General features: G+C 40.0%; 1 protein-coding gene across 6 annotated transcripts in view; it reads left to right on the top strand.

Moving 5' to 3' along the window:
* Positions 1–12,361, top strand: part of TLK1 (tousled like kinase 1) — a 131,499-nt gene that overhangs the window by 92,354 nt on the left and 26,784 nt on the right. For 4 of the 6 annotated variants that reach the window (XM_072418320.1, XM_072418319.1, XM_072418321.1 and 1 more), the window contains exon 4: positions 5,606–5,724. In XM_072418320.1, coding sequence (XP_072274421.1) covers positions 5,606–5,724 — 119 coding nt within the window. Of the gene's footprint in view, positions 1–885; positions 1,002–1,908; positions 2,112–3,286; positions 3,428–5,605; positions 5,725–12,361 lie in introns of those variants that run through there. The other 2 variants (XM_072418324.1, XM_072418323.1) reach the window with 2 other exon arrangements.

Here is a 12,361-nt window from a genome sequence, read left to right as displayed (position 1 = left end):
CTATAGCATTCTGCATGGAACCGAAGAGTGCAGATGAAGCCACCTGTTCCAACTCTTTCTGTATCTACATCTGCCGGGGACTTCAGACAGAATTTAACAACATAGATCGCCAACATAGATCACATTTGAGTCTAATCATTTTTCAGAATATTTTGGTCTTTAGATCATAAAGTAAAAATAATACACAACTGTCACCCAGAACAGAAATAGAGGGGATATCTTCCAGTGGGGTCACTTGTGCTTCATTTACTTGATAACTGTGTAAGCTCTATCTTAATGCTTAGTGTTGCAACGCATGCATATTCATGCACTATGTTGTGTTGCAGAGGACATTTAAAATGAATGCAGCTCTCATCCTGCACTGCCAATTTACTTTTGTGTATATCCCGACTCCCATGACGACCTGCTGCAGCATCCCACATATTTGCTGTAGCCTGGAAATAGAGTTGTTTGCAGGTTTCCATAGAAGCTGTGACCATCTTGTAATCACAGGTGCAGCTTGGAGAAGGAGGAGTATCCCAGCACCACTCCTGAGAACTTCACTAGGGTAAAGTGCCAGAGGAAACACTTTATAAGGCTTAATTCACATTAGTGGTAAACACCATGACATTTACCCCTACAGGAAACCATTTGGTGCCTGGAAATGATAATGGACTTTTTTTTTAGATATTTGGAGGCTGTTGCAAAGGCCAGCTTTTTTCCCTCTTGAATTGAAAATAATGCTTGCAGGTATTTAAAGCCACTTGAATAAGTGGTGAAATGCAGTTCCAACCCATGTCTATGCAGGCCACCCCTGGGTTCTACATGTAGTTTGTGAAAAAATATGTGGCCACCAACTACCTGGAAAAAAATTGACTAATGTCTGCTGACCACTTTCCTTCTCAGCTTCCTGAAAAGATCCTTGGCCACTTGATTTGATGGGACCAGATGCCGGAACTCCCACACAGGCACACAGGAGTTCTTTCTTTCCTGGCATGCACAAAGGAATCTGGGATTGCCAGGTATTCCTCACAACAAACAAAATTTGACAGCTGGGCAGCGATCAAGCAGTAAGAACAGTTCTTGCAGAATATTAACCTTCCTGATTGCCAATTGTTCAAATTGTTCCACTTTAGGAAGCAAAACTGGTTGCAAAAGCCACTAAGATGGCCTAAATGTAAAATATGTCAACATAATTTTGGTAAGTTCAGACTATTAGTAGGAAACAAAGGCTCCTATTAGCAAATGCTATTCACCCAGGTGCTTAAGACCACTTACCCATTTTTTGTTAGTAGTCTTAAGCAGTAAAATATCTTGCAAAAACCACAAGTGTAAACTTGGCTTTTGTAGATGAGAATGTCAATAAGTTACCTTTAAAAAGAAAACATGAGTAAGCTGAGTGCGTTAAAGTGCATCACCCGGGAGCAATACCAGGTGACTTGTGCAGGTTGTTGCAAAAGCCTAGCAAAGAGATGAGTGTCTTTTTTTACTTTTTATTAATTTACTTTCTTTATTGAAAGTGCTTTGGGGGAAAAACATTTTAAAACGCTTTCATGAGTGGTGACAAGCGGATCCATTTCAAGTCTATGAAGCCAACAGGGCAAAATCACCCTAGGAAGCTTCATGTCAGGTCTGAAAAAACATGCGTCAGCACTGCTGCCACCAAACTCCTGGATAACAAAAAAATAACCCCATTAATTCAATGTTACCCATTTTTTTTTGTAAGCTGTCTTAAGCAGTAAAATCGCTTGCAAAACTGTGAGTATGAATTTTGCTTTTGAAGGTGATATTGTCAGTAAGTTACCTTTTGAAAGAAAAGATAAGTAAGCTGAGTGCATTACAGTTGACCAATTAGCACATTTTAACATTCTATAAGAGGGCGGCCAACATTTCTATATAATGAAAAAGTGTGTTTTTTTTGTTTCCCAGTGGCAATAAAGACTGAAGGGGAAACCCGCAGCCTCCTGAGATACAAACGTAAAAACAAAAGTGCTGACCTCACACGTGTGCAGAGAGATTGGCACTTTTTTTGCATTTTCAGAAAGACTCATCACCTGCGGTGAAGCCAGAAGATATCAGTGTTCGCCTTTCAGTTCTCGCCAGAAAGAAGGAGGAAGCCAGGGTGGCACAGGGTAAGGGTTTTTTTTTTTTTTTTGCTGAAAGTTTCACTTTAAGGGCCTATTTAGATCTATGTGCTATGTCAGTGCATGTGTGTTGTATTGGGGTAACACATTTTACACCATAAATAAACTAAAAAAAAATTATATGGATCCCTTTGAATGTTTCCTGGATTGTCTCCTGCATCATCCTGGAATCCTTCTTTGTCATAGTGCGGAGGAAACGCTGGGCATCGCCATCTTCGTTGCCCTTCCACCTTCTATGTCACAATCTCGCAATGTGAGATCAGGTGATGTAGCCCCTGTAGATGGGGACAGAGTGTTGATCTCAGTGCGCATTGCTGAGATCGGCATTTTCTCTTTATCCATTAAAGAAAAATCCCGTTCTGAGCATGCCTGAGATTGGACATGGACTGTAGGAGCAGCCAGAAGGCTCCTGGATGCTTGATGTACTTTTTCCAGGAGGCTCTGCGCTCCCATTCTGTCTTTATCACAGCAGCAATAAGGACAGAAGGGAAGGGGCTTCACCCTTTTTTTTTTAATAAAGGTCATTTTACTCTATATTAGAGGGTTGTCCACCCTAAAACTTTTTAGGTCTGCTGTAAGGGAATAGGATGATAATACAAAAAGATAAATAGGTTGGTACTGGGCCAGTATTTTGAGGGTGCAGGGCTGCATAGCATGTCTTCTTCATGCCAATAATCCATGTGTTATCACAACACAAAAACCAGAATAAAGACATTGCAATATTTCTGCTCCTTTTACTGTCCCTCCATGGGGATTTGTAAATCTCTGCTAGGAACCTCCATCATAACTTTGTGTAAAACTAAACAGCCTTATACTTGTGCTGATCAGAATAGAATCTGTATAAAGTTTTTGTATCTTGTATAAATAGAAGTGTGAAGTCAGCCTAAAAAGCAGCAACGTGTCAATAAACTCCTAATATAGCTCTTTGTGTGTGGTGAATGATGTCAGCATGCTTGTGCCACCCAGAAGAATTCAGTAGCAGCCTGCAAACACAGCCAAGAGCTCAAGAGGGGGGGAATGATGGAGAAAAACGTCGCTCGCGTGCGCGCGCACTACAATCGGCATCACCGCGGCGGGAGCGCGCATCTTCACACATTAGGAAGGAGCTTGACGCATGCGCATGGAAAGTCTCGCGTCACCTGTAATTGGTGGTGACGCGAGACTTGGTGACGCATGCGCAGTTCCGGATGGTGAGTCCCCGAGAGGTGCCGGTACTGAGTACCGTTGAGGACCGGCAGGGATAAAGCGTGTGTATGTAGTGTTCGGTGCACCTATGCTCTTGTGGCTAGGCATCGATCTGAACGGTGGGTGCTGGGACCTGATGTCTGACTGACTACTGGCAAAGTCTGAAGTTTGCATTTGACACTTTTTTTTTTGAGATGGCAATGCATAGCGCTTGTATAGTAGGTGCAGTGTTCCTGAGGCCAGGGCCCACACAATATGGCCAACCTCCTGTGATGCATTGGAAAAATTTGTCACATTGAGTGTGACCTGCACTGACTGCCAGGCTAGGCCATGCTGAAAGGGCTGCTAGCCAGTTGTCAGAGGTCTGCACATCGCAGGTATGAGTGCAACATTCGCAGATATAAGCGCGCCATTCGCAGATATGAGCGCAACATTTGCAGGTATAAGTGCGCCATTTGCAGGTATGAGCGCCGCATTCGCAGGTACGAGCTCTCCATTCACACAACGCTTCCGCTCCATGCGTTTCGCTGCCCATTGCATACCCAACTGAGATGCAGCCAACTGGTGTGATGGTGGAGATGTCTGAGAATAATGACAGTTATCAACATGACTATTTAATGTTTTCCGTTAGCGAAATTTTAAAAACAAATTCCAAATCATCTGGAATCGTGCGACCACCGGCAGTTTATTTGTTTACAATGTTTTGTTATCATCCGATGTGTGTGACGGGATGCTGTCCTCATTGGGTGAAGCGCTCTTGGGTGGCGGTTTGGCTCACAAAACTTTTAAAACAAGAGTAACTTTGTTGTATTCCTGAAAGTTAGCTTTGTGCATTGCGCCTAATGGCATACAAATGACATGTTTTTGGTATAATGTCGTTTTGATGGTTGGAACTGAAAAGGCAGCGGGAGCGATGGAAGGTTCAGGCGTTATATTGGAACTTCATCAAAATGTTGAATGATTTGTACGTCTCTGGTTGGATGATGGCGGCTAAACCAGTCATTTTAATATTTCGGTATTATTAATTGCTTCTTTATCTGCAGACCATCACCTGGGGCTTAATGATGTACTTATGGGGGGGGGGGGGGGCAGTACCCTAAATCAGCGAAATTCTGCAAATGATTTTAATGTCACTTTTTTTCATCTGTTGATTTTTTTCCAGGATTTCTAAAATATGTTAATTGTCTGTCTTTTTGTGTCTTGTCTTGGTGCTTTCTGGAGCTGGCCATATATTGGTTGATTAGTGCTGGATCGGCGTAAATGATCATTATCTTTTATATTGATTGATTACCTGGTCACTGCAATGCACCCTTCGACCAGCTTGTTTACCTGGTTATCTCCATGCTCCATTCATGCAGCTTGTTTACCAGGTCACTGCTATATGCCCATTGACTAGCAGAGCAAATGTGCAGCAGGATGCGCTCCCGAACATCCTCTAGCCAATAGGAGCTCTTCCTGATTTCTACACTGACAACCAGCCTACCCAGGTTGTTAGTGTAAACTGCAGGGTGTACTCCTATTTATCCAGAAGTTGTTGTGGAGCTCTCATTGCTGTACATAATTCGAAAAATGAAGGGGGCATTTTTGACCCATGTATACATTGAGAATACTCCAGTTTGTAATAGACGAGCATTCAATTCTTTGTTTTTATTGAAGCCAGTGGTCTCCCCAGCTCCTGTTTTGGGTGGTTACTGAAAAGTCGGGTCACAATACAGGGGCTGCCATTCACTTACAATTTCTTCCCACCTGGCTTTAAAAAAAAATATTCTGGGTTGAATACTGGACGCCTATCTTGAAAAACATCCCCATACAGATTGGATAAGTCAGATTTCCTTCCATAATTCTGTTCAATGACTCAAAGTACTGGAGCCACCCGTAGCCGTATGATAGTCTTGGAACTGGTATTTTCAGAAGGGAAAGTCAACAAAGTTATAATCCTATAAGTAGTTGTTGTTTCTGCTGACTTGTTTAATCCGTTCAGGAATTGCACTGTCTCTGCATATTGTTGCATCTGTGCAATCGGCTGCTATCAAATATGTTAATTGTAGTAAAAATGTGATTTTTTTTTTTCATTATTGCACATTTCCACTGTTTTTTGTTTTTTTTTTGGGGGGGGGGGGGTGCTTTGAGCCTCGTAGCTATGTAGTTTGCGTCTTAAGTTTTTACATTTTGGATTTAATTTTTTTAAATTTAGCTATCCTCTGTCACATTCACATGATTTGTTTCCTCAGGGTCTGATCATTAAAAAATGGAGAAAAATAAAATAAAACTTCCTGTTTGTGTATTCTGTTTTGTAGGTGTCATGGATGAACTCCACAGCTTGGACCCCAGACGGCAGGAGCTGCTAGAGGCCAGATTTACGGGAGGTGTCAGCGGAAGTACTGGAAGCACCGGGAGCTGTAGCGCCGGAGCTAAAGTGAGTGAAAATTTCATCTGAAGTAACAGAAATGCTGTCTTTACTGGCTGAAGGCAACAGGTGTACTCTAAGTGTGACAGTTTGTTTTAGACAGCTGCACCCCAACTGTAGACTGGACTAGCTGAGAAGGATTCACATGATGTTGATTTAAAGGATACGTGTGATAAGGAGAAACCACCATCATGTCACTGAGCTAAGAGAACACCTGTCCCTATACATAATGACAGCCATTTTGTGACCAAATGCTCTGTCTTCCATCTCCCTGGTGAGCACTAATAACACTGCAGTATCATGCTATTGATTTTTCTGCGCCGGAAAGGTCAATTTATCTGAAATATTTATCCATTGTGCATTGGTGATGGCTAACAATAATGGAGTGAATATTAATAATAAAAAAAAACCCTTCTCTTACTTATCGTCTCCTGTAAGACACAAAAGGAGTTTGTAATAAATTGTAATCTAGTAGCCCACATTTTTCTAAGTTTGGCCTACACTAAAATGTCTTACCGCTCTATGATGGCAACGACCACTTCCAGCGTTGGCATCCTCTACTCTGCAAATCTGCCTTTGCACCAACTGTGTGTCTGTAGTACCCTCCCTATATACTTTAATGGGGCCATAAGGTTATATTGGTTTAGGTTATTTTTAATTTAAAGTTTTTACCTGAATTTATTAGATACATTCTGGCTAAAAAAAAAAAAAAAATACACGTCCTTCAAATTTGTCCTCATTTTCAGCTGCTCTAGTGGCTAAAAAGAGAAGTTAGGTCTCACTACGTAAACTTGTAAGGCCTTTCTCTTTACATAGGGGCATCTGAGAGCCACAGCTTATTGAGCAAGAAAATAATTTCCGAATGCATTTCTTGCAGGCTCCTTAATGTCTTATATATGGAAAGCCTGGTGTAAAGGAATACCGTCTTGAGGATTTTTGACACGCCCATGTAGTCCTGTTGCTCTTTCACTATTCTGTTCAGCTGTTAAGAACAAACCATAGCCAGTACATCTTGGTATATGAAAGCATGCGACTTGCTGTTCCTTCCTCCCACATGAAAGTGCTGGTGCATTGCGGATGCTCTTCAATTCAGCTCTGTTGCACAAGTTGTGGGAAATGTAGTGCTAATATTGTGTAAGCTTTCTCTGGTTACTTGGACCTACTTGGTGCTTCCTTTTTTCCTTCCAAAAGGTGCAGATATAATAGTAGGTATTTGCAGCTGGTGATATCGGCATTAAAGTGGATGCGTTGTTTTACATCAGGGGTGTCAAACTCTGGCCCTTAAGGTCCTTTTTTTTTTTTTTTTTTGCCCCCCCTAAGAATTCTGAAAATGAACTACATCTGGCCCGCCCACCTGCGTTACCACCTCACATCATCATTTTCAATACATGCTAAATACATAGACATTATTTCTGTACACCCAGCATGTGACACATGGTGACCAGGCAATGATCCCATGGTGCTTGACTACCAGGGGCATTGTGTTTGTTTCAATCTATTGGAGACTGCATAGTGTAATATTTAGTGTCACAAACTTGTGATATGAGAGGATAAACAACACACAGCCTGTATAGATATAGAAATTAGTATTTTCAACCCTAAAGTGTATGTTGAGGGGTTTGTTTTTGTTAGTTATGGATGAAGTAGTAAACTTCCTCAATTTTTTTATTAAATGTAAAGTTTGGCCCCTGACATGGTCTAAGTTTTTAATTTCAGCCCTCTGTGTATTTGAGTTTGACACCCCTGCTTTACATCATGCATAAAGTGCAAACTCTGTTTAAGACCCTTATGCCATATGGAATTATTAGCTTACCAATTATTTCTATTTGTTGTTTTGAATTCCTTTTAAACTTTATGCTTACAAAATAATAAACTTAAAAAGAAAAAAAAAACAAAAACATTTGCAGATTATAAGGGGGTACCAAACTTGATCCAGTTTCCTGGCATAATCAGCAGATGATGGGTCATCTGTCCATAATTATTCTTAATGACAAATACCACCACAAATATAATCCTGAGGGTTACCATAGAAAAAAGTTGTCGTTTATCAAATGTTATTTATGATCAGGGTGACTAATGTATATGGGTTCAGTGCAAAACCACCAAACAGCAGTCATTACAGCATTTTAGTAAACCTCTCCTGACATTTTATTTTCCATCAAACATGACTGGCACAGCAAACGTTCCTTTTATTTATCAATATTTCCCTGGTTATCCAGTTTCCATCTTATTTCCGTCTATTATTAGAAGCATACATGTACATTAAAGCGTACCTAAACCCTTTTATTTAAAGTAAAAATTTTGTTTGGGTTTTTTTTTTTAAGTACATCACCCTTTATTTTAAGGGAAAAAAAGGGTGCAGCACTGCCCTTTTATCAATAGGGAAAACAATTGCTGATCTCGCACATGCGCAGTTAGATCGGCAAGTTTTTTTACCAATCTACATCACCCGATCTTGTGCCTGCGCTGTGCGAGATTAGGGGATGTGTGAAGAAGAGAGAAGATTTCGGTGCCTGACACTCCCTCTGTGCTGGGCCGAAGACCAATACTGAGACCAAGAGGGACCCAATGGGAGAAATCTCCTGACGGATAGACTGGTCTGCGGGATTAAAGGTAAGTGTTTGTTTTTTTTTGTTTTTTTTTTTTATTTTCATTTTGAGTTTACTTTTGCTTTAAGGTTGTATGCAACAATTTACTAATGACAGTTGGTTATTAGTAACTTTCTAATGGTTAACAAGTTACTAATGACGAATCCTCTGGAACAAAAAATGGCTAACTGTCTTTCCTTTTTCATTTTTAATCTGTGATTAAAAAAAAAAAAAATTGCCTGGTGCCAAAAAAAAAAAAAGTGTTTTTGTAATAGATTTCAGAAATGTAGATGAACTAGACGTTGGAGTACTGTTGTGTTCCACTGAATGGAATGCCATGGCAGGAAAGGGTTAGGGCACAAACCATTTGGTATCTTGTTTTGATTCAATAAGGAAAGCTGCAATGTGTGTGGAAATGAAACTGTCGCTTCAGAGCCTTTATTTATCAGTCAGGCCAATGCCAGTTCTGAAATATTCAAATTCTTTATTTGCCATAAATTGCTGTTCTCGGTCAGTTGAAATGAATTTCATCATCTCTCCTGCATGCTTTTTTGTTTTACGAACGTGTCTCCTTCCTCAAAAGCAACGCTTACACTGCTTCCATAATGTTGCCTAAAATGGCCCTATTTGGAAGATGGAGGGCCATTTTAAACAATAAATGAGAGGCTAGAGAGGGTGAGTAGGGGTAGTAGAATCCTAAACTTACTTGCATGTTCCAACAGAGATCCCTACAGAAAGAAGGTTACATGACTGAATACCCTGCAAGCCTTGCATCAAAGTGCTGAAGTTAGCAAAGTGCATGAAGATGGCTGAATAGTCCCATGATCCTGCAGGTCACTAGAAACAGAACTGGGCATGGGTTATGTAACCTAGAACTGGATTGCTTGCAGGATGTTGTTCTTTGTTTCGCGGGACAGGAAAGTTCAAAGCGGCTGTTAAGTTTTGTATCATTGGGTATATAACAGTTTTTATATATATATATATATATATATATATATATATATATGTATGTATATGGACATCTACAAATTCGAGTTAGTCATGGACAGTTAGAATAGTTAGGGAGGCCCTCTGTAATAATGTAGGCGCAAATGAAGAGAAGAAACGGTCGTTCATTCAATAGTCCTGTCATAAATGACTTTTCTCTTACATGCTCCAAGGGATCTTTGATCAAGAGTGCTGCTGACACTTGTATACAAGTTTGAGGCTTGGAGTTCAGCTTCCCCAAAGATATATTTTAAAAAGTGTTTTTTTTCCCAAGCAGTTTTATAAAACAGATACTATAAAGGCCCACGTTAATGATCACGTGTCCCATAGCTGTGAGCTGGCATTGTTATGTATAATAATTAATGTTCTCTAGGATTGCATTTTAGGTTACAATTCTTGCCAAACAAGGGTTTGAACTAAAATGCCTGAGCACTTGTTTTTATTTTTTTAAATAGGTTTGTTTTTATGTTTTCATCCTTTTTTTTTTATTTTTTTTTTTTCTTATTATGATTTTTTTTTCACCCTCACTTTGTTCTCCTTGTTTTCTGCTGATGGCAACAAGTTTCTGTAAAGTCTTAGACTAATTCTAATGTGGATTTTGTCTGGCTTTCCCTGTTAGTTGTTTTACTCTCCTCCAATGTGCTTACAATATGTATGAACGTATAACATATATATAAGTGAAATATTTATCATATATTATTTAGCCATTTGAGCTAAATTTTTGCTAAAGGCCATCTCTGGCCAGGTTTATCTTTTTTTGTCACACGGTCAAATCCATGTGAATACAAAAGCAGCATAGAAGCAACTTTGAATAGTTCAAAGGCCAATCGGAGCTCAGCTGAAAAGCAATAGAAAACTTATAATCGCCTAAATGTATATTGCATTTGACTTGTTTCTGGAGCTGATATCCATGTACATCAGCCCTAACCTCATGGTCACAGGCCCTATTAGTAAATAAAGTTTTTCTCAAGGCAACCTGCTAAAGACACATTTGAAATACATGTATTAGAACTGTTATACCTGCAAAAGGAACTGTAATTTTATTCAGCTACTCCTGTGACTCGGGTGCACCTGCCAAACTCCACAACCTCATCCTGGATACCTTTGCAGACTACTCTGTAATTAAACTACAAACACATGCTGGACGATTGTCACCAGAATGAACAAAATCTGACCTAAGTAGGTGGTGTATATCTGTCCATTTTTTCCATTCATAATTCTGTTCTGGGTGATCAATGCCTGAGCAGGGATGATCACAGTACTTTCCTATGAAGAAGAGCAAAGGGAGCTACTCGCCCCTTCCCTCCATAGACCTGAACAAAAGTGTACAGCACTTGTTTGTTTCTCATCACTGGAAGCAATCACAAATAGGTTTCCAATGACAGAAATCTGACGGGCTTTAGGCCCTAACTGGACCGGACCAGGCGACAATGAGTAGGTGATTGATTTGTAAAGAGCAACACATAAATGAGCAAATCCCTCTGCCCTATACTTCGGTAACATGTTCAGGTTTTGCCCTTTTCTCCTCAAAACTGGGGTCTTGCTAGTTGGGGGATAGGTGAAGATTGATATCCTGACAGATTCTGCTGAACAAACCTATTTGTATAAGTACATTTTATGAGTTTTGATGTATACAAGTTTGAGGGTTGGAGTTCAGCTTCCCCAAACCAATATTTTTGAGGTGTTTTTAGAAGTGTTTTTTTCCCAAGAAATAATAGAAAAAGGATATTATGAAAGCCCACATTTATGATCACATGTCCCATAGCAGTGAGCTGGCATTGTCATACATAAATTAATGTTCTTCAGGATTATATTTCTCTAATTCTCAGTCTGTGCTACTGTTTCTCCACCGCGTGCTTCCTCCAGAGGGGCCCCAGTTGATTTATACTTTTAGGATGAGCTGTGCCAAGCCAGTAGCACCAAAGAAGGAGCACAATTTTGCAAAGGCACCTCTTAATCACTCAGCCAGGCATTAAAGGTCTGTTACTAAAACAGCTGCAAACACTGTGACAAGAGTGCAGTTATCTAACTTGTGATATTTCTGGTTTACAACTTGATCTCGTTAACTTTTGGGCTGCCAGTGAGGCAATCACAGTGGACCTGTCAAGTTTGTACGGAATAATAAAAGGAATTCATACTCTGTTGAGATCACATTTTTATTTTAAAGTTTGTATGAAAGTATTTTTTATGAATCTTGGGTATTACATGCAAGCTGTTAGTATTTTATCATGAGGTTCTTTCATAAGACGTTTGCTGGTGACATGGCCCGAGCCTAGGCATTTAATCACTAGAATCTATAGGGTTGGAGCGAAGCAGATCCTCACCTTTTAGGCGATGTACATGCGTTCGATTTTTTTGTCATTGAAAACATCTTTCAAGATCGTGTCCAAGACAAGACCCGAAAGGTGAATGAATGACCACCGTACATACAGCACTGTTCTGTGCTCTGGAGGGGGGAGAGAACGAGAGGCACCCAATTGGGCTCTCCTCCCTTTCACTTGCATTGCGGTTGCTTGTCTTCCATCGTTTACAGATCTGCCAGAACGGATCCATGAACGACCTGAAACAGCCACTGTACACATGTCAGATTCTCGGCGAGAATTGGACTAGAACCATCTGACGTGTACGTAGCCTTAGAGATCATGTGATCAAACTCTTAGGATAGCCAAGATTAGTTGATTGGCGAAACCTTTTTATAACAAGGGAGCTATGTATTTTATATTTTTTGTTACACTTGCTGGGATGGATAGTCTATGAAACTAGTGATATTAAACTAAAGATTGTACTTTATTTCAAAAGGCACTCATATACAGGAGGAATGGAAGGCTGCCAGTGCCTATTATGTCTTGGAGCAGAGATTGCCAGTTGAACTGGAGATCTCATGGGGGTTTACTTTAAAAGTTGCTATACATGGGTTAAACAAAGTTAGGAATGCAAGGTAAGCTGCACAAAGCAGGTATTATTGTTCTGTTTTATGGAAGAACACATGTCCTGGCCTAATTAAAAACTGTTTTAGTTTTCAATGGGTAATAAATGTTTTCTGAAAACATTTTTCGACTGTGCTAAAATTT

Source organism: Pyxicephalus adspersus, chromosome 7 (assembly GCF_032062135.1).
Source record: "Pyxicephalus adspersus chromosome 7, UCB_Pads_2.0, whole genome shotgun sequence".
Lineage (NCBI taxonomy): Eukaryota > Metazoa > Chordata > Amphibia > Anura > Pyxicephalidae > Pyxicephalus > Pyxicephalus adspersus.
This window is presented reverse-complemented; position numbering and strand designations above follow the sequence as displayed.